At 42.5% G+C, this 27,380-nt stretch overlaps 1 protein-coding gene across 1 annotated transcript in view; it reads right to left on the reverse strand.

The window, feature by feature from the left end:
- Positions 1–27,380, reverse strand: part of MGLL (monoglyceride lipase) — a 61,039-nt gene that overhangs the window by 19,220 nt on the left and 14,439 nt on the right. The window contains exon 3 of the mRNA XM_010175539.1: positions 20,200–20,306. Within this exon, the coding sequence (XP_010173841.1) occupies positions 20,200–20,306 (107 nt within the window). The remainder of the gene's footprint in view (positions 1–20,199; positions 20,307–27,380) is intronic.

The following is a 27,380-nucleotide window of genomic DNA, read 5'->3' on the forward strand; positions in this document are numbered from 1 at the left end:
CAGGAGTGCCAGGAGTCTGCAGCACATTCAGGCACCATTGTGCAAAGGAAGGATTTTTGTTAGAGCCCACACCACGCTCAGGGTGAAAACCCTCTTCTTTCACTGCCTCCTTCATCAATAAACTTATTGGAGCCTGACAAGTCCATCTGAAGCAAATGCTTAAAAGCCTTTTGGAAAAGGAGGTATTTACACGAGTATTATGTGCTTATTAGCTTTCTGAAAGATTTGTTCTATTCCTGAAGGCCTCTGCCTCTGTTTTCTGCTCCAAATTGGAAACAGGATGGACTCCTCACTGGTGCTGGACACTGCAGCACATGGGAAGGTGAGTCTACCTACCCCCCACCCTTTTTTTGCTTTCACCTCCTAGCAAGTGATGCTGCTGGAGCGGGACACGAAAATAGTATGTCCTCCCTGCTGCTTAACTGTCTGAGTTAGGGAAAAAACCCCATGATTAAAAAGTCTCATAGATGCTTTCAATCTGCAGGTGGCCCACACAGAGGAGCAATGCTGGGTCTTGAGCCCACGGGAGGGAGATGCTGGTGACAGAAATTTGGATGGCTCTTTTGGTGCACAAGGTGAAAATGTGCCAACCTAATCCCTTTCCTGTGATTTTCCTGATCTTGTGGCAGCTTGCTTGGGTAGGGACCTTGCTGTGGTGGTCTACAACCTACCCTGATCCTGTTGTTATGGGAAGGGACCACTTCAGTAGCTCATTTTAATATCTGAACCCCATAGACTGGGAGACAGCGACCCTTGTCCACCTCTGCTTTTCTCTCTCATGCATTCAGACTTGTAGGTAAAACATACATAAGCACAAGATGAAGCAGATACAGTCTTCAGGAGTGTTTTAGTTTTGGAATTCAGTGCAGCAGTTAATTAAGTGATGTCACATGGCGTTATGGCAGATGCCTGTATTTATGAGAGCTTCTGAAACTCCTCTGAGCAAGGACTGCTTTTTTTTGCACTTGTACAGCACCCAGCACCGCAGGGCGTCATCACAGACCTTGGTCCAAGGTACTGCAAGATCTAAAAGTAATAATTAACTCTAATCCCAGACTGTAAGGCAGCACAGTTTTGCAGAGGAGGAGATGGGAGAAAGCACATAGATGGAGAATGTGGGTGAGACAATACACAAGGCGACACTAATAATGGGTTTACATAGCAAATGTTGTGTGAAGCCTTGATTTTCTGCTTGGGTGTTTTTTAAAGGTTTAATGAAAAAAAAATAATGAACTAGTAAACACTTCAAGTTGTCATAACAATTCACTACTGAAAAAAATACACTTGTTTTGTAATGAATCAAGTACACATCCTTTTCATCAAGTGAGCAAAGCTCATTAATTAAACATACTGGATTTCAAAGCTCCATTTTACTGTTTGTTTAACAAGAAGTATATCTAATTCACCATTCAGATAAACAAACAACTAAAACAACAGGAAGAAGCTTCAAAGCAGGACAATCAACATCTGGAAAAGTCAACAGACTGTGCTTGTATTGTCAGTAACATGTAAAGCAAATGTTCCACTCGCAGAACAAATACACACAGGAAGCACCTCTGAGTTCATCCTGCAGATTCCTACTCAACAAAGAGGCTTCCTTGCCCTGAGAATACACTTATCACAGTAGATGAGCCTGTTCTGGTTTTATTTCCCCTATCTTTTTCCATTCCCCAACCAAATCAAGTCTGATGCACGAAGGGCCTTCAGTAGTGTCTGCCCTCCACATGTACGTACCCTTTATTTTGCAGTTGGAAAGCAAAGGCAGGACAGAGCCACCTGAGCTAGAAGCAGGGTAAGCTGTCCTAGGATTTGCCATGCTACTGTGATGCTGATCAAGGTGCCACCAAGGTGCCACCATTTTGTAGCTAAACCTTGGAGGTGAGCTTTTCAACATCCATCTGACTGACCTTTAGTTGTGCACCATCTCTCTCATCCTCTCCCACAGCTCTGGTTTGCTTAGTCTGGAAGGGAGCTATGGAGTGCTCCAGCTAAGCCCATGATCTGGACCACCAGGAGACAGGCCCGTGGGGCACAGTGCAGAGTAAACCTGCTCTGCAGTATGGACGAGCTTTACACTGTGAATATTTGATACAAGCTTAGTGCCTAAGACTCTTCCAGAAGGACTATTTCCACATGAGATGGGAAGTATTAGGAACTAGGAGAGGGTTCCCCCTCACCACTGCTTCCACCTTTATGTTCCTCGAGGATCTGAAATACAGCACAACATATGCTTATCCTTAGTAACTTTGGACTGTTCTTCTCTGTCTGGGTAGTCCCCAGCATCCCCCTTTTCACCCCACTTGTATAGATACAGTGAGAACACTGGGTTTCCCATGACACTAGGCACATTATAAAACCATTAGGTATGGTACCCAACAGAAGAATCTCTCCACCCTTGATGTTTTATGTATGGAGCATATACCTAAGAATTACAGATGGCTTCTACCTTTCTCTTACCAAAAGAGATTCTTATCCTGAACACACAAGTCCATCAGCTTCCCTATTCCTTCTCAAGGTTAGGAAAAGAATTATTCTTTCATCATTTGCTGGGTAGTTTTTATTCACTTGCCTCACACAATGAGTGCAGCAAACTGAAAGCCTTCTCCTCCTACTTCAGAGAGACATTTGCAGAGCTAAGATATTTTTAGAATAGTGCACACACAGAGTTATATTGTTTGTTGTCTTGGTTAGGAAAAAAAAAAGAAAGAGGCAATTTTCTATACTAAAATTATTTGTGCCTTATTGCTGGGGAGCAGAGAACTAGTCGTCTTGCTGAAGCCATTTAAAATCTTTTCTGTACTCCAGAGATGACAAACAAAATGACCTGGTACATATCAGAGCAGTCGTTAATTCTGTCCAACAAGGCAAACTGTTTTTGTCGATGTTAAAAGCCAATTCATCTCTAATGGATACAAGCACGGTTCTTTTGGCTTTAGACGACTTGCCCATTTCTTATGCTGTTGCTGAATTTGGCTCCGAAGTACAGTTCCTTAAAAGTCTTCCTAGAACATCATGTTGCTCATGAAAACATGCTAAAAAAACCCATCTGAGTGTTTGTGTTGCAAAATAATGAGCTCTTCATGGGCTGCATTTACAAACAGCAGTCCCTGTGGCCAGACTAGAAATACAAGTGTTTCCTGGGATGTCATGTAATGAAAGGGAACAAGACAGTATGAAAACCTGCACATGCCACATCACCTCCCATGCCACCTGAATTAGGGCAGCTCTGTCATTCATATCACAAAATCAGGATGCTGCTGCTGAGTGGCTTCTGGAAGCTAAGGCCCATGAAAGAGGAACGTGGAGCCTGGTTCCTTCTCCACTAAGCTCATACATGAAAGTATTCCACTTTCTTCCTCAGCCCCTTCTGCAATGCCACTTCCCAAGCCAGCCCTCAAGAATATTAAAGCAAAAGACAGCTGAAGGGAATGTCCTTCTCTTCTGGGCTACTGGGATCAATGATTTAAAAATGCTGCACAAAGCTGGCATAGATGGCTGAACATGGTTGAGTTCCTCCAGAGATGGTTGAGTTCCTCTGCAAAAGAGTTGTTTTTGGTGATGGGTGAAATGATTCCTATCTAATCTCATTTCCCATGGGATGAAAATCACAATAGAAATGTAAGATATGCAATCAGTGAGTCACAACTTATAGTGCCTCTAAAGAGTCTTATAACCTGTCAATGAGTGGTTTTATTTAAAGCCCTATAATAATTTTTAACTGCTATTCTTGGACTGTTGCACTGAGATTTTGCCCTTTTTCATGAGGACCAGAAAACTTCCTGAAGTATTGTTGAGGTGACTTTATTTAGTGTAAGAGCTGGTCTTCAAAGACTTATTCTGGTGTGACAAAGAACAAGTATTGGTGCTTAGATACTGCTGAAAAAATTGCATGAACTTTGATGGAGTTAATTCAGGGTCTCACTAGTTCACTTGACCTATATGCTGCTGATCTTTTAAGAACAGAGAAGAGGGTCTCTTTTCTGCTCTCCACGTATGACAAGATACCACTAACGGTAGCTACAGTTTCACACCCACTGGAAGAGGAGAGCAGCAAAAGACAATCTCCCTGCTATTTTAATGAGCTTTAAAAACATATATATAATTTTCTTCTCTTAGTTTAGTACCATAAAATCTAAAAAAAAGGTTGCAAACTTTATTTTTTCCCAGATGAAAACAAGGAAGACAGTCCACTTGCATTAACTTTCTGATGCAAGTTCCAGTTTTAAAACAGCTGGGGCACCAATTCAAAATGTCAGGGTTTTCAAAGAAGAAGCCAGCGCTGGAGTGGATCTGCACACTCCCCTTCCCCTTCCCTGCCCATTTATTCCCAACCATGGCTGGTATGTGGGTTGGCTCTCCAACACGCACATGCTATTAAGTCCTAAATGACAGCTTGTTTAACTAGAAAACATTTCAATTTTTTCCTTAACAAAGGCCATTCATTTCTTGCTCTTCTATTTGCTTAAAGACAGTTTCATTTGCCCTGCCTGAGAGTTTGCACAACCCGCCTGATTGTTCCCCTCCAAAGAGCACTGCAAGTTAATGACCCACCTCTTGATCTCTGAGCAGGGAGCCTTGCCCAGCACTCTGCAGCATGATGAGGTGAGCTAGTTACATCACAAAATCCATACGTGTGCCTTGAATATTTTTATGCTTGAGAAAACAATCGAATCAATTCATCTCGGGAAAGACAGTCCTAATTCTTCCCTGCTAACAGTAGATTAGGCATTAAGAAGAAAAGAAGATGAAAGCTGGATCATGTAGCAACTCCCTCCACGCTGTTGATGAATGTCTTGGGGGACAGGCACAACTTCCTTTCAAGCTATCTTCAAAAGGTTGCCCTCCATGCAGACCACCCATTGGGAACCCACATCAATAACAAAACAAAACAAAAAAATTAAAGGAGTCATTTTTCACACAATTTATTTACATGGTAAAATAAACACGAGTTCCCATCTAGAGCAAGGGCTCCCGTGGGTTCTGTTTAGTCTGTGAGATTCTTGGCACTGGAGTACAGCATTTCTCTATTTCAAAGCAATCTTGGCACACATTTTTTTTTTTTGGTTATATAACTTTTTAAGCAACTGAAAAATGAATAATAATAATAATAATAATAATGTTCCTATAAAGTGGGAATCATGTTTTAAGACACTGGCAAGGTGTTTTACCGACTAATCTGCCAAAAGATCATTAGCAAACCAGAGCTCCCAAACTCCTGCATTCAGGGTCAGTTCTCCCCATGGGTTGCACTTCCAGTTCTCAATCAACCTGTCTGAAGGGAACTTTCCCACAGTGTTAAAGAGATTTTTCGCTTTTTGCTTCGCTCGTTTGCATTGCCACATGGCAGTGCCACCCTCATTAGACTGGATTTGTCCCTGTTCCCGACAAGGCATGAAGGAAATACCACTCTTGCAGAGCTGACAGCTTTTTATACCCACTTTGCACAAGCTCAATGGGTGAGCAGCAGGTGGATTATCTGAAATAAGGGTAGGCTTTTTTAATTTTTTTTTTTTAAACAGGGTACATCCGCACAGAGCTATAACTCACTCAAACCCTACCAGACCTGACCGGGAGCAACACAATTAAGAAAAAACTTCCTGATTAAGCAGGTCTGGCAGGGAGCATTCCTGGGTGGGACAAGGCTGCCCAGTGTGCCAGGGCAGAGTCCCACAGCTGCCAGCTGGCTCACGGCTGGGGGGTATTTAGATGGTGCACGGGAAAAGTCACAGGGAACGTAGCATGGCAGAAAATAGCTCTACTAAATTAATCTTGCAGCAAAAGCTGATGTCCTTTCTTGGTAGAGACTGATTTCAGTGTTACTGTTTCAGCTGCTTTTTAGCAGTTGATACCTTTTGCTCTGTTATTCTCCTCTCTGCAACTCTGAAATCCTCACTTCATTTATATTTACCAAACAAATCAGGATCAAATAGGCAGGTTATTGCTTTCTGTGCTCTACCACTCATTTCAAACTGTGGCTGGTTGATAGTTGACAATGAATACTAGCTGGCAGGTCTGCACTTCAGTAAAGAACAAACAGGTACCAGTGTTGAAGGTTATGGACCTGTGCGTTGCTTTTGGGCTTTGCAATCAGTCAGTGAGAGTGTATTTGCAGCTTAGGGAAAGCTCACTTCAAATTATGGGCAGGATAGGTGCAAGGTTTGTGAAAAGGCACAGGACTGTCATCAAAATAACAGGTTGTACCAGGCAGTCTCAGGTCAGAAGAGCCCCAGGTTTCTCTCCCTTCCCCCAGCCCTCCGCTGAACTGAGCATGAACTTGGCATCACTACAGATCAGGCTGCATGCTCCTCAGCATTAGACAGACTGCCAGGGTCTCCCAGCACGCTTTTTCTTTGATAAATTCAGAACCAGAAAATAAATGCAGTGTGGAGAATGTCAATTTTAAGGGATCAGGGTTGAGAGCATTAGTCTTTGTACAATCTACAATTCAGCACTTTTTTTAAAAATAAATTTTTGAAGCTAAACAAGGATTCTCAAATTGGAGAGTACTGCCAAGCCCTGCATAAATCCCAGCATTAGAGATGCTGTGGGTATAACAGCTTTCCCCATGAACTGAATCTGCAGACGCTATCTTCAGAGAAATTAACCCCCCAAGTGCCATGGGATAGGCTCTGTGGCATCAGTTTTAATGCCGTGCGAAATCTCATCTTCTGGTTAAAATGGGTTATTCCGACTCATGGTGCAAGCCTGACAGAGGGTGGAGTAAAGCACATGCTTAGGTGGCACAGAATAACTTTCCTGCATTGTTTGTGAAGTGGTCAAGTTTTCAGGTGCAATCCTGAATACCAATATCAAAGGACATGTTAACTACCAAACTAGTCAACCAGCATGTAATTATCTGACATATGGTTGTTTGTTTTCCATCCACAACCCCATTCCTTAGCAGTTCTGAAAGCAAATGCTTAGCACTTGGACACAGGAAAACAGTATACAGTTGCAATTTAACCTTTCTTATTTTTCTGCTTCATCCCTTTAAATATTAGTGAGATATTTTATTCTAAGCAGCTCTCTTCACTGTCTGAATCTTCCTCTCAGCCTGTGAAGAGCCATCCACAGTAACAGTTGTGTATTCTCAGAGCCCAGGGCTTTTCCTCTGCAAGCTCTCTGCAAGTGGGTTGGCATCACATTTGGCTTTTGCCGTGAGGAACTGGAGATGTACTGAGGTGAAGTGTTTTTCCTGAGATCCATGACAAATCAGTGTCAGAGCCACATGTGGGTTTCCAAACACCTTCTTGCATAGTCTACTGCTGCAATGCATAATGAGCCACATCCTGACCTGAATCATGCAGGATCGATCATATGATTAATGGGATGGACTACAAAACAGATCTGGGGCTACTAAAACTGCTGCTCTATCGAAACCTAACAAACCATAGGCCAGCCCTGAAGCTATGTGAAATCCAGGAATGTCTTCAGAATACTGAGCAAAAAAGCTGTTCTAGTTGAGGTCACTAAAATTTGTCCACAGCTGGCAGAGACCAAGACACGCTGTCATCTAAGGAGTGGCTGTTGCTGACAGAAATGGGTAGATGAGTTCTCATTTGATGAGTGCATTACGAAAATGAAACACCTCAACTGCAACTGGCTCCTTGACTGCCAGACTGCACAGCAGGCTTCACAGTGGGCTCCACATACCATCAGATAAGACTTCTTCCAGCCAGCCATAGGTTTTGTGAGATATTTTGCAATCCTTATTTTGTTTTTTTAACAAGGCTGAAAGGAATGTTACTATGATGCTGGAAAATCTCATCTGGGTTGGAGAGTGAACCAGAGGCTAACCAGATGTTCTGCTTTGCTTTACTAATGGGCTTGGAAATGAGGACGATCACACTGCCAGAGGTTTTCAATTATTAAGATTAATTTTTTAAAATTCTGAAATCATTTTCCCAAATCACCATGATTCTCATAGTTCCCTGTACAGCCCTTTATCAGCTAAAATGATCTCTGCTTCTCTAAAGTAATGGTTCAAAACATGTTAGTTTCTTGCTAAAATAGGAAAAACAACCTTAAACCCCATGAGTCAAGTTGTGGCCCCACTGAAGTTAATGATATTTAGCTACCACCTTCAGAAGGTGCAAGTATGTATTCTGTTTGTAGAGACACAGAGCTCAAGCAATTAAAAAATAAACCCCTAAACCACAAAAGAATCGTATTATAAATGTAGTTTGAAATTGAAGGCATTCTGAAATTAAAGAGAAGCTGCAGTGCTGAGCTGGGAGTGCGCAAATTGTCACCATCCCTGAAGGAGCAAGAGGTGAAGCTGAGGGCATCTGGCACATATGAGATCGGCCCGATGCCTCGGGGGGGAAGGACAGGCAGAACCAGGAAAGGTCCAAGGGCTGTGTGGTACGTAAGGGAGAGACGTCAGTTCATCCTAATGCTCTGCCAGGCTCTGCGGACAACGTGTGAGACCAAAAGAGAAATGCTCTTAACTAACATGTTGTGGGTAACTAATAGATGGAGAAGAGAAAAACATTGGCACTGAAATATATAGCCCTCGAGTGGGGAGAAATACACTGGGACAAAAAGTGAGATGTTTTTAAGGGTCAGGAGCAAGAGCCTCCTCAGTCGGAACAGTCTTTGCTGGCAACCAAACTTGGTTAAAAACTGAGCTTTGACCATTTGTGAAAAAGGCAGAAGGATACTATTTGCGGGAACAAAAGCCTAGATAAGCCAGGGAGTGTCTTCCTGTCCGTGCTGCTATTAAGAGTATGTTTTAATAAACAAATAAATGTCCTGTTTCACATTCAAAATGAATGTGCAATAGGAAGAACATGATTAACTGAAAACACCAAACACTGTAACCAAATATGTTTCTGCAACACTGAAACTGATTAAAAAAGGAAGAATCTGAATATGTGAATCAAAAAAGGATGAATTTTCTCTTTGTTCATTGTCTGTTTTGCTTCTGGGGCTTGTTGCTGCAATATTCAATATCTTGTTTGCAGTTGCTGCTAGAGAACGTTTTGGGTTTTAAAAAGTCTCAGCATCTTTTGTAAGAAGACGTTTATGAGTCTTAGGACTTGTGAGACAGACCCTGAAAAGGGCTCGTGGTCTGTAACAAACAGAGCTACTCCCAGGAAAATCACCAGGGCTAGTTATTTATGGAGGAAATCCACCAATTTGAACCAGGTGTACCAGCTCTATAACAACACACCACACTTTATGGATAAGCAAATGAACAATCAAATAATGAACTTTAGAACTAAAAAGTATAAAAAGCAGTATATGGGCTACTTCAGCATCTTAATTTTGGCAAGTGTAACTCTGGCCCCAACCTTCAACCTGATCTAAGAGCAGGGGCCATGAAAAGACTGTGAAGCTGTTGGGTGGCTGGTGCCTCACTCTTGAGGAGCCTGTGGTTGGCTTTACCCTCTATCAGCCCATGGCATTTTACACTGTGTGAACAAAGACAGTGCAGGAGTTTTGCCTGGAGCAGGCCCAGGGAATCTGTTAATAGTGACTTTTGATGAAAAAAATAGAATGAGACTGCCATGGTTTTGATCTAAACACACAAATGCAGGCAACTTAAGTGAGGCTTCCCATGACTACAGGTCACTACTTATCTTACAAGGAAAATAAATTCCCTCATTCGAAGTTTTACAAAGTTTTACTTGCTTTAGTGACTAATTTTTCCTGATACCGTAGCTGTTCAGTTCAGCAAGAGCAATTTTATTCAGTACTTTCCAATGCAGGTAAGGCACAAAGTGCATTAAAAATGAAGATGAAATGGCAGGTTTATGCCATTTATTGACTGGTTATATGTTCTACTTTGCTTTGTAAAGCTGCCTGTCCTTTGCCTTTGTTTGGTGCAAATCAGAACTCTCTTTGAATACCTCACTCCTCAGCAGGGCTGTTCCTCCAGGTTAGTGCCGAACTAAACACTAACCTCAGATGGACTGTGCTCCTTTGACTCCTGTTATCTGTCTGAAAAGGTGTTGAAGGAAACCAGGCTATGCTTTAATCCAATAGGCATTATATACAGAAAATATATTTTCTTCTGTACTTTTCAGATGGTGTTCAGGAACTTCGAACAGTCATTTGTAACTCAATAGGATGACAAACTCCACATCTGTGTGAAGATACATTTATAGGTGAGGAATCATCAGTAATTAGCTTCTCAAACAACCTTCTCCAAATTAGGCACATCTGACAAATAAACAATAGAAAAGCTAGTCACATTAATGAAATGCTGTTGCTATGGAAAAATGGTCCTTGTAAAGGTGAAAATAAACATGCTTCCTTTTTCTCCTTGTGCAAAAGACGTCAAAAAGCACCTCCCTGAAGATGAAGCTGCTCCTAATTGTAGATACCATTAAACTCTGCTTTTAAGAGGGCCACTTCTTCACCCATTTCAAAACCTTTCACACTTTAATTTTGGAAGCAACATCCCAAACATGAGCAGCTAGGATGCTCTTTAGTTCATAAATAATAATTGAGGCTGGAAGGGACATATGGAGATTATCTAGTTCAAGCCCCTACTCAAAGTGTTTCCCATTGAATCATGTTGTTCAGGGCCTTGTTGAGTTGAGCTTTAAATATCTCCAAGGCTAGTCTCCCCAACATTCTGGGTTCTGCTCCAGCATTTGACTGCCCTCATGGTGAAAATATTTTTCCTCATACATAATTGGGATTTCTGATGCTGTGACTTGTGTTAGTTCCCTCTCATCGCATCACTGTGCACCTCCAAGAAGAATCTGGCTCTGCTGCCTCCACACCCTCCCACTGGGGACTTGTACACAGCAATAAGATCCCCTCTAAGCCTTCTCTTCTAAGGCTAAATAAACCCAGTTTTATCAGCCTCTCCTTGTACATCTTGTTCTCCAGTACCCTAATTGTTTTGACAGCCCTCCTCTGGCCTTGCTCCAGTATGTCAATGTTTTCCTTTTACTGGGGAGCAAATTGGACCCAGCGCTTCAGATGTGGTCTCAAAAATGCTGACTGGAAGAGAATAATCACTTCTCTTGAGTTGCTGGCTATAAACTTTCCAGTACAGCTCAGTATGTGGTGGCCTTCTTCACCACAGGGTCACACTGTTGACCCATGTTCAACTTGTCTGCAAGGATCCCCAGGTCTTCTCTGAAAAGCTGTTTTCTATTCATTCAGTGCCCAACCTTTAAAGACGAATGGGGTTACTCCACCCCAGATTCAGAGCTTCACAGGTGCCTTTGTTGAAACTTCATAAGGTCCCTGCCAGTCCATTTCTTCAGCCTGTCAAGGTCCCTATGATTATCAGACTTCCAGCACATGCTCATTTTACACAATTTGGTACCCCCGTAAACTGGCTGAGAGTGCTCTCCATCCCATCATCCACACTAGTAATGAAAAAAGTCCACTGATAGTAGATGCAATATCTAATTATTTTTTCCCTTGAAGAATACAGATTCCTCTGACGCTTCTTGAGGTCAAAGTCCTTGCTGATATGAACTAATGTCCTGCCATGGAAGTCAGTAAAGGAAATGACTCCTGGAACAAAGTTTGAAGCAAGTTTGATGTCTGTCCAGTAGCCCCAGATAATAGACATAGTTAGCAACATGAAATGATCTGTTCTCTCAGCTTTAGCTCTTTAATAACCATCTGGTCCTTGTCCTTCCACCCTCAACCGTTTTGCATGCAGATGTTCATCTATAGCTAGCAAAGCAGGTTATGGGAGAGCAAGTAAGCTGTTGAAAACCTTCATGAGGTTGTCAACCCTCTTTCATTAATAGGAAATGCAGTCATAAGTTACATGCCTGAACCTGCTTTCTGACATGGTGACAGAGTTATCCTGGATTCACCTGAGCAGCTGTGAGGACAGGATTTGACCCTTGATGTGGGGATTCATTTATATATGTAAAGACTGAGTACAGATGACAATTGTACAGATCTTTGAGACAACAGAAGCAAAACAACAGGTTGTAAAATGAAATGAGCTTAGTTCAGTCAAGGCTATTTCCTCTTTAGTTTCTCTTGCTCACCAAAGTGAAGCTTTTGTCCAAATAAAGGATGTTTTATTCTTGATTATCAGGACCACTAGTCCAAAATTCCTATCACTCAGTCCCAACTTTATTGGCACTCCACAGAAATTTAGTGGCCCGCTCCCCTTTATCACGGAGGGTATCTCTCATCTGAGAGGCAGAATCATGGAAGCCGGAAGGGCTCAATCCTCATGGGAAGAAGTAAGCCTTTTAAGTTTCCTGAATGAATGACATGTCTTTCCTCTGTCATGCAGTCTGTCTGTTAACAGTTAAAAGTGACAGGTTGAGGAGCACGGTCTGGAAAGTGGCCAGTGCCGACAGCTCCACGCTCAAAGTCGTTGTGCCCAAAAGGGAGCACTCTGTTCCTTCTGCCACTGTGTCCCCTCTCACTGGGGCCCGTTGTTACAGCCTCACGCCTCCTTGTGTGAAGGCCAACAGCGAGGCTTTGTTCAAGAAGCAGCTGCTGAGAAGATGTACTATCTCATTGAATGACCCACTGACATTTCTCTCTCTGCTCATTAGTAAGCAGTGAATAATTAGGAGAACTAGGGCAGATTGCACGGCCCATTTCTTTCAGAGTAAAAAGCCAGCTCCTCAGATCCTTGTGTGCCCCAAAAGGGATTCCCTCATAAAGTGGGCTTGCAGCAAAACCAGGGAGCTGTCTCTGTAGCACCTTCTAATCGCCTGATGGAATGAGGAAGGAGAACAGCTCATGCCAGTAGGTGGACGGGGCAATGCTGGAGTAAAGGTTGTCCCAGCTCTGCTTCACTTGGAGCTCTAACCACACCTCTGCTGCATCAAGAGCAAGCTCAGCTCAGACAGGACCTGAGCCAAAGATCCTGTTTGACTGGATGACATGTTGTTGTTTATTCAATAATCTATTGTTATAGGGTGGCTCTACAGCAGTGAGGAAATCGTTGCACAGTTGGAAAGAGCAGAGTAATTGGGGGAACTGAGGAAACCATAACCATTCTTTTGCAATCTTTACTGCAGTCCAACATGATCATCTAGTGATGTCCACATCTAGGGGCAGTGATGAAGGAGCATCTGTATTGCCTTCCCCCGCCTCCAAACAATGCTTGCATCCAGCTCTGGGTTATAGCACGGGACTTATCTGCCTGTCGTATATCACCGATTATATGCCCTTAATTAAATCTGACAAATAGTTTAGATAAACAAATAGTTTGCTTTGAGCAGCCCAGGTTTGGTTTGGTGTGTTTTCATAGCACACATTAGATGACACTACATGTCTGACTTCAGGTGCTCTTGCTTCTGTGTGTCTGTGCTAAAGGCGTATCCAGTCCTCACCATTTCTCAACCCCCTTGCCTAACAAATAGGTGCAGGACCATGTTTTCCCACTTTTACATCAGCACAGCTCCAGTATTTCTTTTGAGAAGTCCATGAAACAAAGAAATACCTCTGAGTATCCCCTGCCCCTTTTCTAACCCTAATGTTTTAAGCAAAACACTCCGCTGGGGCTTATGTGTGCATTGTCAGATACATCAGCTGTGTGCAGTCCTACTGTCTTTTATTTTTAGCTTGCTGTGGTCTAGCTGCTTCCTGGCTCGACAGCGTTCTTTCATCTGCCTTCACAAGACACAAAATAAAAGCCGCACTTGCATCTCCAAGTCCCAGCTTGTGGCTTCCTCTAGAGCATGAGCCACTGTAGGTATTTGCTTTCATGATTCACCTAGTGTTTTCTCGCTGTTGTGTCGTTGCTCTCCTCAAATGGAAACACTGCTTCCTACCCTGAAAGATGCCATGTGGTGCAAGCAGAAATTCGGGACTTTCTGATCCCAGTGTGAATGAAGGGCGAGAGCTGAAGGGACAGAATCACTGCTGAGATGACTTCACCAGAGCAAGACTGGGCTGCAGAAGTCTGTAACGAGCTTCTCAAAAATAGCAATAATAGTGTGCACACCTCCGTTTAATAAAACCCATCTCAAAGTACTTACAATTGCCTGTTGTGCCACAGGATACTCCCCTTGGGCTACACTGTATTCTGATACAATTATAGGCACATTTCAGCATCGTGGTGCTGGACATGAGCTGTGGCCCCTTTGGGAGGTACTATCTCATGACCACCAACAGAGCCTAACTTCACACAGCCATCTGAGAGAAAGCAAGAGAAAATACACTATCCAGCTGAAAGAGTATGTCCAAGAGCTTGTCCAATGCATGTGGAAAGTTGCATCTTTTAGCAATATTAATAATTTTGCCTATAATTTGAAAGGGGCTCAAAGTGAATGACCTGTTTGCCTTCGCAGGCTGTTACTGCTGCTTTGAGATCCAGTGCTACAAGACCAGTCACGACTCCAGAAGAGCTGGAGGTGAGAAGCGACTGGTTTCACTTTGGTTGGAGCTCACTGGTGGCAAGCAGGTTGATTTCCCAATTCAGCTCAAGTTAATATTGCTTTTTGGTCTTCAGCTTTGTAATTCACATTTGTGTTGGGAGAAGCGCACACTGTAGCCCCACTTTACATGAGAATCCCCATAATCAAAATAGAGGTAGAAAAGGGTGTCAGAAGTAAGTTTACTCATTAGCTATTTGTTTTATAGGAGGACTTTGCTCCAGGTTCTTACCATTTTCCCACTGCCTACAGAATTACATTGTGTACTGCAGTATCTGAACTCTCACCCTGTAATTACAACGCTGTGGTTTCACCCCCTGTGTGCCCTCCACATGCTAAGCATTCCTCACCGCTGCCCTGGAAGGCAGATAAGCCTGACTGCTACCTTCGTCCAACATCTGGAGAAGGAAAGGCTAGGGACACCGAGGCTGGCTTGGGACCATACCGAATACGGAGTCAAAACAGGGATAAAACGGCACTGGCAGTGCTCTGCCAGCCAGGCCAAAGAGCCATCTCCTCCGGGATCCCCCTGCTAAGAGGAGCCTACAGTGGATGCTTACAAGAGAGAACATGAGAGGTGGGGCAGACCAGCATGACTCTGCTCTGGAATATCCCCTCAGTTTCCGTCCCTGCCCACATGCCACACAGCAGACATCACTGCCTGCTTCTGATGTCACAGCGTGTTTAGAACTCAATCTTCCCCCAGGTTAAAGGGGAGAATGGATGAATTCCAGACAGGGCTCATGGGTCCATATAACACTTCACAGGGATCAAGGGTCAAAGAATCATTGAAGTGTTCCTTTATATTCCCGTTGTTTTTGCTCTATCATGAGCTTTCAGTCTAGCAGTTTTCAGACCTATATGCACAAAGATTTATGTCCATACACTTGTATCATGGTGGAACAGATTAATCACCCCTTAGCAGCACTCTCTCCACTCCAAATGAATTATCATAGAAGACTGAAAGATAGACAAGTAGAGATAATTTGAAGAAGAAAAGGGCTAATATCTCCATAGGGAATGTGCTCACAAATTTTAATCTGAAGCTCTGAAGAACTTTCTTCTTTCTTTGGCAATTCTAACCAACTATCAGCGGCAAATGCCCCTGCAGCAGTCCTTATCTGACAAACACAAATGGGCTAGGAGTCTTCAGATTGGAACCAATAGTAAAAAAATTAAAAGAAGGAGTTTTCCCTACTCTTGAAGAGTGAGGTTTTATGCAGAGGAAATACAAAGGAAGAGAGGGGAACTCAACCTGACAGCTGGGCTCTGACTCTCCTCCTGCCCTTGCAGTCATCACTCCAGTCTGTGAACTGTAACAGCATTTTCCATCCCCCCACAACACTTGTGTGTGAGAAACACTCTGGTTTTGCACAACTGTGGATCTCACTGCCTGCCAGCCATGCTACCCTACTATGGGAGCTCTGCCTACCACATGCAGTAGAGGTTCGGGACCTGTATTTACACATGGGGCCGGGCAGCACTATGAATTTCTCCTGGGAGAACAACTTTCATCACTTCAGAAAAAGCCCGAAAGAGGATGCACTAATAGAGGTACACAGCTAGTGCTATGTTCTCTTTCCTAGCCAAGGACAGCATCTGTGTAAGGATGAGTGCCTCAGTAGCAGTCCAACTGCTGGTCTGGTTCAGGTGGTGCAACTTTGCGTGCAAGAAAATCCCAGTCCTGGGTGAGGTTCTTCCTGCTGTGGGGGGCACGAATGAGAACAGCATTCATGGGCAGAACAGTCATTTTGCACTCCTGCAAATGCTAATGTGTCCATACCTCTGGTTATTGCCAGTAGTAGATATGGAAGATTTTATTTTGCAGCAATGATCACGTATTATGCTGAAAGCCAGGAGCCCTTCTCTGGATAAAAATAAATAAAAATCTCCACAACCCATTGTAAGGCTCCTGTCAAAGGAAATGCAAACAATGAGTGCCATTCTCTCCTATGTCTCTGCAGAAAAGCAGTCTAAACTTTTCCTGCTCTAGAGAGGAAGACTCAATGGGAGGAACCAGAAAGAGAACAGATTGCTATGGGTAAGCAGGCCCACACCCAGCCTTGCTAACAGCCACCAAGGAACAGTTGTGCTGCTCTATGAGCAAACCAGCTCTGAATAACACTTGCCAAGGCTTTCCTGACTCCATCCCTGGAGATTGCCCCAAAGCCTGCCTGATCACATCATCAGGGAGTGCTGCTCTCCAGGAACATTCCCTCATGCTGGTGTGCATGAACTCTTACTTCTAACCAGCAGTGCTACCCTAATTCTTGCTCTTATTAATGCTGACATCCTTCTTAGTTCATTTCCCCCCTCCCAGTTTGACCATGTTTAGTCCTTTTTAACCTTTCCGTGTAGATCAATCCTTCCCAGTGCTATGAATAAATAAAAGCCTTCTGTTCTCATCAACAAAATGGTCTTTTAACAGTTGCAAGAACAACATAGCAATCACTTGGAAAAAAAAAACCCAACAAAACAAAAGCAGCTAACACTTGATGCATTTAAAAACCTGTGCTGCAGCTATTTTCTGCTTTTTAGAAATCAGTGCTTCATTAAATAAACAGTGAGAAAATTAATGGGGAGCACAAGCAGCAGTAGGTATCTGAGAGGGACCTGCTAACCCATCAGAAATGCTCACCACACACAAAGTAGCAGCAGGGCTGAAAAAGAAAGCTGAACTTTAGTTAGAAACATCTAAGGAATATGAATAAGCTGTTAGAGCTGCAACCTTTCCCTCTGCTTTGATCTCACGTTATGCATAACTTGAGAGTGGGAAATTCAACAGCTTCAAAGAGGGTCAAAGAGTCGCAGGTCTCCATGCACCAGGACAGGTAGAGGGTTTATTCCTCCTGGAGAGAGAGGATGGAGGGGCTGTCCTCAAGCAAATCTAAGGGCTAGGAACTGCTGTCAGGTTAGGGGTAAATATTTCACCTTCCTCATTTTCGTGTAAGAGAGACAGCCACATTACCTGTAAGAAGCACCAGTAAGTCCAAAAGATGACCAGCACCACTACTTTTAAAAAGTGTAAGAGAGAAGTAAATACATTTTTTGTGGCCCTTGTATCTTGGAAATGCTTTTGTAACTATGAGTAGTTGACATGTACTTTTGAAGGTGAAATTGCGGTTGTTCTGGGCTCTGGCCATGTCATGCAACCATAGAGAATAAGATCTCAGCAAATGAGATGTTATAGGAAAAGAGATGAGGATAGCTGGAACATCATGTGCTTTACCAACTGAAAATGCTTGGTATGAGAAAACAAAGCCACATTCTCTATCCTTTATTCTAATTTTCCTTGGCTCTCAGCTTTACAGATCCCTAAAAATACTGCATTACAACTAAAGGAGCTGCAATCTGCCTGCAGCTGACTGAAGAATTACCATATCACTCCAGTTTGATGAATCTCCCAAGAGTATTCCTTCTAAGAGGGCTTTCCTAAATTGATTGCCAATAACCTAGTATGTTTGTCTGTCTCTTTTTTCTGTCATCGGAATGCTGCTATAATTAATAGTAATATAGAAAGGAAATTGAAAAAGTGAGATGTCATTTCAAAATACCTAAAGCTTGCAGAAATGCATTGTAAGGTCATCCTAGCAGCCTTAATTCTGCTTTCATGAAGCTGTGTGCCAAGTAAACCCAGAAATCATGGGAAATGGTTATCTGCCTATTAAAAACACCATATGAGACCACAGGAAAAAATGTTGTATTACAAAGAAATAGAATTTTCTTCTTTCATGGGATTGATAGAAAACAGAGTAATTTAATAATATGAGATGTCAGGTAGGGTTAAGAGGTCTCGTGGAATTAAATTTTCACTACCACTGTGGAAAATTTCTAATGCATATCTATAAGGTCCAGCAGTCTTGGGATTACTGTGAAATAAAATGTACAAATCCTGACATACTAAGAGAACTGAGCCAGCGATACTTTATACAGGGCAATACTAAGACACAAATTTGGGTGAATACTGTTACAATGTGAAGTGTCAACCTTTTTGCTGAACCCTTACATAACAGGAAACAGTGGTGCAGAGCAGCCTTTGGCAAGATTTAGAGCCACTGCATAAGCTCCTACAGACTCAGCAATATAAATGGAAATTATTTTTCCTTCTTTTGATTGAAGGAGAGACACAATATAAATCAGTCAAGTCACGCATACTACAGCCCTAGTAACTTCCCAACTCATTTGGGAAATCATGCTAGCCACACTGTGGAACCGCATTAATAATCTCATGGATAATGCACCTATATTGGGAATTTTATCCATGAGAATACCAGAACCAGAACAAATGTCCAGGTTAGGAAATCTACACCAAGCTCATAAGACTAAAAGGCACTGTAAGACACAGGGAACAGAAAGTAATTATTTTTCTAACACAATTGAATAATTAATATTACCCAAAGCTACCCAAAGGACAGGATGCAAAGGGGGAACACACTGTTGAAGTGATTTGAATAGATAAAATTATGGAGGAAAGCTATAAACTTCCCAGTCTGACCTGAGCAAAGAGGCAATGGAAGCGTTTATATCTCTCAGCTCTCGCTGGCATCCAGCTCAGGCTGTAACCTGTATTTTACCAAAGTTTATCCTCACTGCTTACCTCTTCAGGTGAAAAGATTATTTTACATATCCTAAAATATGTTAATTGTCTTTCCAATTTACAGTGAATCTAGGCTCAATTAAATTATCTCTTTGTGTAACACAACTGTTTCCACTGTTCTGCTTTCAGGTTCCTCTTTACCCTCTCCCCATTGCTGATGAAGAAAACCAAACTGAATTTACAAAGAAAACTGTAGGTTTGACAGGGAGAATGAAGTTGTTAACTGGGCTGAGCAACCAGATTTGTACTAACTGAAGTGAACTAACTAATCCAACAACATCAGTCCACAGAAAAAAACCACAAAATATTTATACTTCTCTAGTCAAAAAGATATTCAAGGAAAAAGAGAGCAAATAATTGTCTCATTATACAGCACAAAACATGCTTGACAGGAACCTACACCCCAAGGCCCTTCTCCATCCACTGAAGAGGCATTCTCCACATCAAATCCATGCAATAAATACAATGCTTTATTGTTTCTTCCAGGTTTCTTGCTTCAAATAATGTTATTTTAACTCTACTTTTAAAACCTTTATCAGGTTTTAAGGGAATGAGGAACTAAGGCATGACATTAAGCACACACAGTGAGCAACCACAGTCTCTTGTAGGCCCATAGTGGCTCTGAACAAATTGCTTGTGTGTCCCAGAGTTCAGTAACTTTTTGTATATATTGTCCATGGCTGACTAACAGCAGCTGCAGAGTGGACAGCGTGTGGCCTGTTCCATCACCTTTCTCATGAACTTTATGCCTTTTAGATAAACAGAGAGGAATGGAGGCGCTTTCTACTGGGATTACTGCAGACTCCTCCTAGCCTACATCCAGCTGAGAAGAAAGAATATCAAAATGAATGAATCAACACTTAGAAATATTTTGCCTATATAGCTATGCTGTCATTTCAGCCTTCCCTCTGGGATCGTTTAGGATATCAACCATGAATCCAGCAGAAATGGCTCTTAGTCCCACTTCCACAGTGGACAATACCTCTTCATCCCCCAAGAGATAGGTGAAAGAGAAATAATCCCTTATGGAGAGGTTAAAATAGCACCAGCAGTAATGTGAAGGACAAGGCTGAGGAAAACTGGGGGTTAAACAGAGATAGCTTTGCACAGATTCAATATGCAGATCTTTACAAAGCAACAGATGATCCCTTTCTCATTCATACCGAAGTGTAAATATTTTATTGACTCTTCTCTCCCTGCTGAGTGGCTTTAATAGCATTTACTTCAGTAAAGTCCTGAGCTGCTGTAAATCAAGTACTGTTTTAGGCTACTCACCATGGTCATGGGCAAAAACAAACAAGTTAAGTCCTGTCAGCCTCTGGGCCAAGTCATCATAGCGGCCGCAGTGTTCCCCAGCACCATGGGCGATAAACACGAGGGCCCTAAATGGAGCATTAAGGTATAAATCATTAACTTGGCAATCAATCGACCCACAAAGGCTTCAGAGTTGCAAGTAAAAACAGCATATTCAATTTAGCAACAGTATATCAGACATCAGCAAATACAAGGCAAGTATATAATGGCTGAGGTGGGTTTGAACAGAGGGGAAACGATTGCTGTCCTGGCTTAGCATTGACCTGGTCTTCACCAGATGTTAGCAGGACAGATGACATGAAAGTCAGCTACTCCTGGGGCAGAAACTGCTCTTCCCCATTTGCCCCCATGGTCTGCTGCAAGTTGAAGATGCAGATAAGCATCAGCATCAATCCTTGAGCTTGATAACCCTGTCTTGGGCTTGAAGCATCTACACTGCTCCAGTGGTGTAAGTGTTGCCATTGATTCATGCCATTCAGATAAAGAAAAGGTCTCAAGGAGAGTCCAGAACTTTGGTTGGAATTTGTAATTTAAGCTTGTGACTCCATTTCTGATAATTTTGTCGTTCCAGTTTCTGCCCCGAAACAGTTGCTTCACTTTGGTGATGAAAATGACTCCTATATAGCCACCATACAACTACAGACAGGGGTCATAAAAAATAGTCTAATGGACTCTTCTTCTTCAAAGGCATGCAAATTGAAAGATTCAAGTTTTACCAATGATACTTCACTTTTACTAGAATGGCATCAAGTGAGAGTGACTGAAGTTGAATGAACCTTCCCAGTGTTTTTACTGGACAAAGTTTGTATAGAATTAAACTAGAACTATAGCAGAAGTAGCAATGAAATGACAGAAATTTTGCTGAATTTGACAGGTGACTATTTAAAATCCAGCTTTAGCAACGTAAACATAACTTGTTTGTTTAAAAGTACCATCTGTGATTGCAACATCAGCAACCACAAAACAGTTTGAAGGCTACAAGTTAGACATTTTCAGTACATTAACAGTGAAATATTAAAAGAACTGACAACATAAAATAATGACAGCAGTTTACAGCTACTGAATTCCTCAACTTTTTTTTGAGGTTTTGAATACCTTTTTAGACAGTGTATTCACTGCAATAAACTGCTTTGATCTTAATATATTTAAACTTTAAAAACATGTTGGATGACGAAGAAACTCTTGCTCTAGCTCTTTGATTAGCACCTGCTTCAAAGTATTTGCTTATGCTAGACAACTTGAAAGAGCATCCATCGAAACCAGAGGATTTTACAGAGCACACTGCAAACACAACAGCAGCAATGCAAAGATGCTCTGGTATCTGTCTAATACTAATTAGCAAGGGTGAGATTAGGTCGTGTAGCTTATTTAACTTGCTGTGCCTTATGGATGTTGTTTAGTATCAAAACAATCAGTGTGGAGCAGTCATTTCTTCCTCTGTCATCTTCCCTGATCAATAGATTTGTCAAGTTATCAATGCACTTGCCAGACACTCTTGTTTTCAGAGTGCAGGGTCTATTATTATAGCTCCAAATACTGAAGAAATTGAGATGATGCTCATTCCACAGTGAAGAATATTAACTTTCTGCAGAAGAAGCATCATGGCTTTATGTGTCCCACCTCTCCCAGGTGCAGGCAGCCCAGCAGAGACACTGTGGCCAGTCCTGGAAGAGCGAATCATTATTCTATATATGCCCCTGCAAATTGGAGGCACCATCCAAATGCTTCTCCACCTGCATGTAATGGTCTGGTACCTCAGCTCTGGTTCTGGGTCACCTAAAGAGACATCACAGTCCCCAAGTGTGGGGCTGGCAGATCTGCCAAACATTTGGAAATGCAGCAAGGGGGCCGGGGGTGAAGCAAAGCCAGGCTGTTAACCCACAGGCTCTGTGCTCTGCTGTACAGCAAGCTGTGGCACTGCCTGCACAGGACGCCGACGCAGAACCTGAGGAAATGTGAGAGAAAATTCCTGTGTACACATCACCCTGATACCCAACAGACTCAGCCAGGCTCAGTCTTTCTGCCAAATATATCCTACCACCTGGCTCTCGACAGCTTCCCTGCTCAGTGTCTTACTTAAGCTCTTGGTTACTCTTAGGAGGACCTATATTTTTTTTTTCTGCTGACTAGGCACAGACATTGGCCACTTGGCTGATGGGATACAGCCCTTCATTGCTCAGAGAAATATTATTTGAATGTATGCAGTGAAATGCATCAAGTGAATGAAACCTAATGGGAAGCTGGCAAAAAGATCTCTGCCAGGAAATTCTTGCTGGTTTTTCACCCCCCCTTGACAGCAAAGCCCTAATTTTGCTTTCATTCACACTGATGCAGCACCACGACTTTGCCTGACAGCATCTTGCTAGATGCTCAGCCCCCTCAGCTTCTGTGAAATCAGTGAGAAAAGAAAAAAAGTCAGTGTTTCAGAGAGGCAAGGTGTTCCTGCAACCTCTCCTCTCAGCTAGCACAATTGCCAGGCGTTGCAGAACTGAAACTTTGGACACCACAGGGACAGGACCTGGGTTATTATTTGTCTGCAAAATACTGAATAAAATTCCTGAGATTGTTTGTGCCTTAAGAGTCCTAATGGCAGTAGCTGTCGGGAAGACTTAGGTACTTTTGAAAGTTTTGTCCTGTAAAAAGTCATAAACAAGGAGTAAAATTTCCAAATTGTTATGTCGAAACAGAAGTAGCTCATTTCGTTGTTCAATAAAAAGTGAGAGTGGCTTTACTGACTAAAAACTAGGTCACATCTTCACAGCTCTTTAACTCCAGCTTTCAGGTCTAAGCACAGGGGCCATAAACACAACAGCATGAAAAACTGTATGAGTATGATCTGAGCAAGGATTGAAGGATTTGGCTCTTTCACCTCATCTCTCATTGTCCATTACAAAACAAAGTTAGATTTGGCAAATAATACCTGAAGGCAGTATACCAAATACATGGCTTAACGTATTCTCACTAGCAAGCTGGCATGAAAATACGAGTGATTAGATTGACAGCAGTTCTTTACTGTATGGAAACATTTTTGCAGACACACTTGCTCTCGAATCACAGCCTGCTCCTTCCTACCACAATGGCTGGAATAACAGAATATCAGAGACTGCTTTCAACAGAGTCATTTAAAATTAATACAGAAACCCTGCAGGCTTTAAGATTTTGCAGGACTGCAGTGCCTCAATTGAAATTTTGTTTAAACACAGTTTGTGTATAGGCCATGTATCAAACTGATCCTGGGGAGAAATTTCTTCACCTCCAGCTCTTGCAATTGCACTGGTGAAATTTCTACCTCGGGAAGAAAACACTGTGCACAGCCTGCAAAGCTTTCTGGTGGAGACTGACCAGTGCCTGAACCCACGCTAACTCCAGTCCCTCTAACTGCAGCCAGGGAAATCTCATGTATCTTTGGATGCTTCAGCTGGCTTTGGCTGCTGGAACTGTAATTGCTGAACATCTCGAAGGAGCATTGCTTTGGCATCTGCTCAAGAAAGCACCTCACCACACAGCAGCACAATTTCCCCACACTCCGCGGGCTCATCTCCACCCAAAGCCAAAGTGTGAGCTGAGCATGAGTAGGCATCCACGTGCTTGCTCTCACCTAACTAGTGCCGCAACAATTATAGCTATTAAAGGAAACCAGTTCATTAGCTGCTGATTGCAAAAGCAACAGATGGTTTTCACAGATCCCTGCCCTTCCCATAGCCTTCACCACCTCCTTCTCCTCCTTCACCACTGCAGGTTTCTGCCTCCTGGTACTGCACAGCTTGGCAAACAGATGCAGTTACTTATTACAACAAGAGAGCAGGACAATATTTATCTTTACTGTTCAAACCAACTAGTGGTTGTGTTTACTCATCTCCCATTAGGAGGTCATGGTATATACCAGTGACCGGTCCCTGCTCCCACATCTCCACTGTGCTGGTCACCCATGACTGGTATCGGTCCCTCCTGTGTTGCAGCTGCAGCTTGCTAAGTAAGCAATACATAGCGATGTCACGCGTGCAGTTGGTATGAGGCACGTGCAAACGTCCTTTCCTGAATCAGGGAGGTCGGGAGTGATAGAGGCCAGGCTGCAATGTGCAGTTGGTGTGCACAAACCCATACGAAGATGTTGTCTTTCTGCCCTTCTTCTTGGAGAAGTCACCAGCTGATCTAGGTTTTAGCTGTTTCCAACCCTTCCCAACCATTCCATGTAATCCTCTAATAGTTCACTTCTTGTGCAAGGAGCAGCTTTGCAGGGCAGGAATTCAGCTCTAGGTGCACGAGCAGAACCAGTTTTAGAGGTTCCCACCTTCATTATTGCTGGACACATGTTGCCACCTCTTCTGTGCCAGTACAATTGTTTACAGATGCACAATCACAATCAATTTCAAGAGAATTGCAGGGAAAATAAACTGCAGCACTGGGCTTTCACAAATGAGCAAGAGCCCTCTTAAACCAGGGCTCTGTCATTAGAAGAAACATACCTTGAAACAACACACAGAAAGCTGCTGTGCTATGAAATCTGTCAGGCCAGAAACACAACTTATGTCCTGTGGGACAGAAGACCCATGTTCTTGCTTTATTTTCAACAAAAATAATGTTGAAACTGAACTAGATGAGGAAGGTTGTGAGCAGGATGCTATGAGTTTAACTTTTCGTGTCCTCTGGGGATGGAGGCACTTCTGTAGGGCCCCATGCATGCTCTTCTATTGTCAGGAAATAACCCTAACACTGGGACTTGACCAAAGAACTGAAGACAAGCTTCCTAGGACTGCATATATGAAAAATGCAATCTTTTCCACCCCATTTAAAAGCATTCCTCTTCAGAACAATATTTAAGTACTTGTTTGACCTCCAGAAACTTTCTTCAACTCATGAAAGCCAGTAGGACTTAGGAAGTACAAGATGGAAGTTAAAAAAGGATTTATAAGTCCTGTCCTGAATAAGGACTGATTTAAACACATGAAGAAGTGATTTCCTGAATCAAGTCCTTGCAACTTAAGCTAATACCATGTTATTCTATGTAAGGCAACTACGCTTTTCATTTGGCATGAAATATGTAGTTACCAGAACCAGATCAACTCTAACAAAGAACATCTGACTTGAGCAGTTTTGAATACTTGACACTAAATTCCTAAAGTATATTTTTAAAAACTAACTGACAGGAAAGCTCTGAGTTAGCTAGGCTGCCAGAAAAATGACTGGCTTACTGAAATTAAGTATTACATTTTGTTGTGTTGTTTGAGCTGATTTATTAGTTCCTTTGTAGCTGACATCAGCCCAACTCTTTAACCTTTATTTATCAAACACATTTCACTGGTGGCATTTTTGGACAAGCAACTGAATAGTTGGTTACAAACCTTTTTAACCTGTTAAGAATGTAATGTCATGTATGTATATTTTGCTTCCAAAGTATATTATAATGGAAAATCAATTAAAGGTATGCATTCTGATGTTAGCCAGGTTAGTGGTCCTCACTGATTATGAAGATTAGTCTTTCACATAATAAGATTATGCATTAAGCAGCTTGTACCTTTAACTGCCATTCCTATTTTCTACCCTTCGTATTCGGTTAAAGATTACCTTTAAAAAAAATATAAATTCCAAGAACATGTAATGAAGAGTGAATTGTTTTGTTCATTGAAACAGACGTTGGTGACCTTTATTCTGGAGGCCTCTTGATCCTCTTGCTTTGGGTGTAAGACCTAAAGTTTGGAAGAGGGATGTCTCTGTATCTGCTTTTTGAGTCAGCTTTTGCACTTTTTTTTTCCTGAGGTGATTTGTGTCCCACAGCAACCCTGAGAAAACTTGGGCCATGGGCAGGGATTACAAATAGTTGTGGCAATTTCTCTCATGTTGTGTGTGCTCGTGACCCATGCGGTTAGCCAAGAACGCAGCCTGGTGACTCCAGTTAGACAGGAAAATTTATGGGGGAGTCAGGTGTGTCCCTTCATGCCATCCTTATGTCTGTAGGAAACATGCAGAGTTATGTCCCTCTGAAGGTACAAGAGGCAATGACTTTGCTCTCAATTCCAAGCCTTGTTTCAAGGAGCTTTGCTTGCTCTATTCCTCAGATTTTTGAGAATTGCATTCTTAGCCTCTGCTCTACTGGCCCATATACGTTCAGCTTTGCCATGTAGGTCCTTAATCCGGGTAGCCAGCTCTTTTCTCAGCTATCATTGAAGTTGAACAATTTTATATTAAACTAGCAGTTCTACAGCTACTTCTCCCAACTCAGGAGGAAAAGCAAGTCAGAATAGCAATAGCTTGGAGTCGAGTCTTGATCAGCCTTCTCTCAGTATCACAGACCGTGTAGCATCAGCATGGGTATCTCACAGAGCTCCAAATCTGGAGGTATTCACCTCTTCTAGATAGACTGAGGTAAGTAGTAGTCCAAGACTGTAGTAGTTTAGCCTGTGAAAAATCTTTGAGCACCACAGAATATGTCAAAAGATGGTCCACTATGCTCCCACTACATAATTTCTGTTTGATTTTATAGGGCTTGTGGGGATTTAGAATTCTGCACGTTTGTGTTTGATGTGGTTCAGTCTAGTCTAGTAGAATTATTAGCTTCATTTCTGTCCAGATCCTAAACTGGCAATTAAAAAATAAACCTCTCCAGTAAACTCCGCTTCCTACTTTCTTCCTCCATTTACTCAGGCTTGGAAGTTCCCATTCAAGCCTGTCCAAAGGGGCTGCTGTTAGTTTGGGCAGCATCCTACTGCCTAACACGATACAGAATTCGAGCTGAGTCTTAAAATCTCTGCTTGCTTTCATGAGTAACCCTCTTGCAACATGTCTGCAAACCTGGTCTCCTCAGACGTCTCAAAATCACAGTCCCTCATCAGCATAGAGTTAGGAGGACATTTGAGAACTGCCATGACCTCCAGGAGAAGTAACATGGGTAGGCTCTTCAACAACACCAGAAAGCACAGACACCATAAATCAACGGGGCAGAGACAGAACTAGACAGTACAGATATATTTCAAAACAAAAGGTTCAACAGGATCTAGCTAGAGCCAGCACAAAACAATGTGGAGAAACAGCTTATGCTGATTTATAGTAGCTTTTCGAAGAGCAAGCCCTCACTGAGAATAACTCATGTGGGGTCTAATGCAGGGAAAAGAGAGAAAGGAAACTTCAGGTGGGGGTGGTGTGAA

The sequence above is a fragment of the Antrostomus carolinensis genome, unplaced genomic scaffold, assembly GCF_000700745.2.
Source record: "Antrostomus carolinensis isolate BGI_N321 unplaced genomic scaffold, ASM70074v2 scaffold34229, whole genome shotgun sequence".
Taxonomy (NCBI): Eukaryota; Metazoa; Chordata; class Aves; order Caprimulgiformes; family Caprimulgidae; genus Antrostomus; species Antrostomus carolinensis.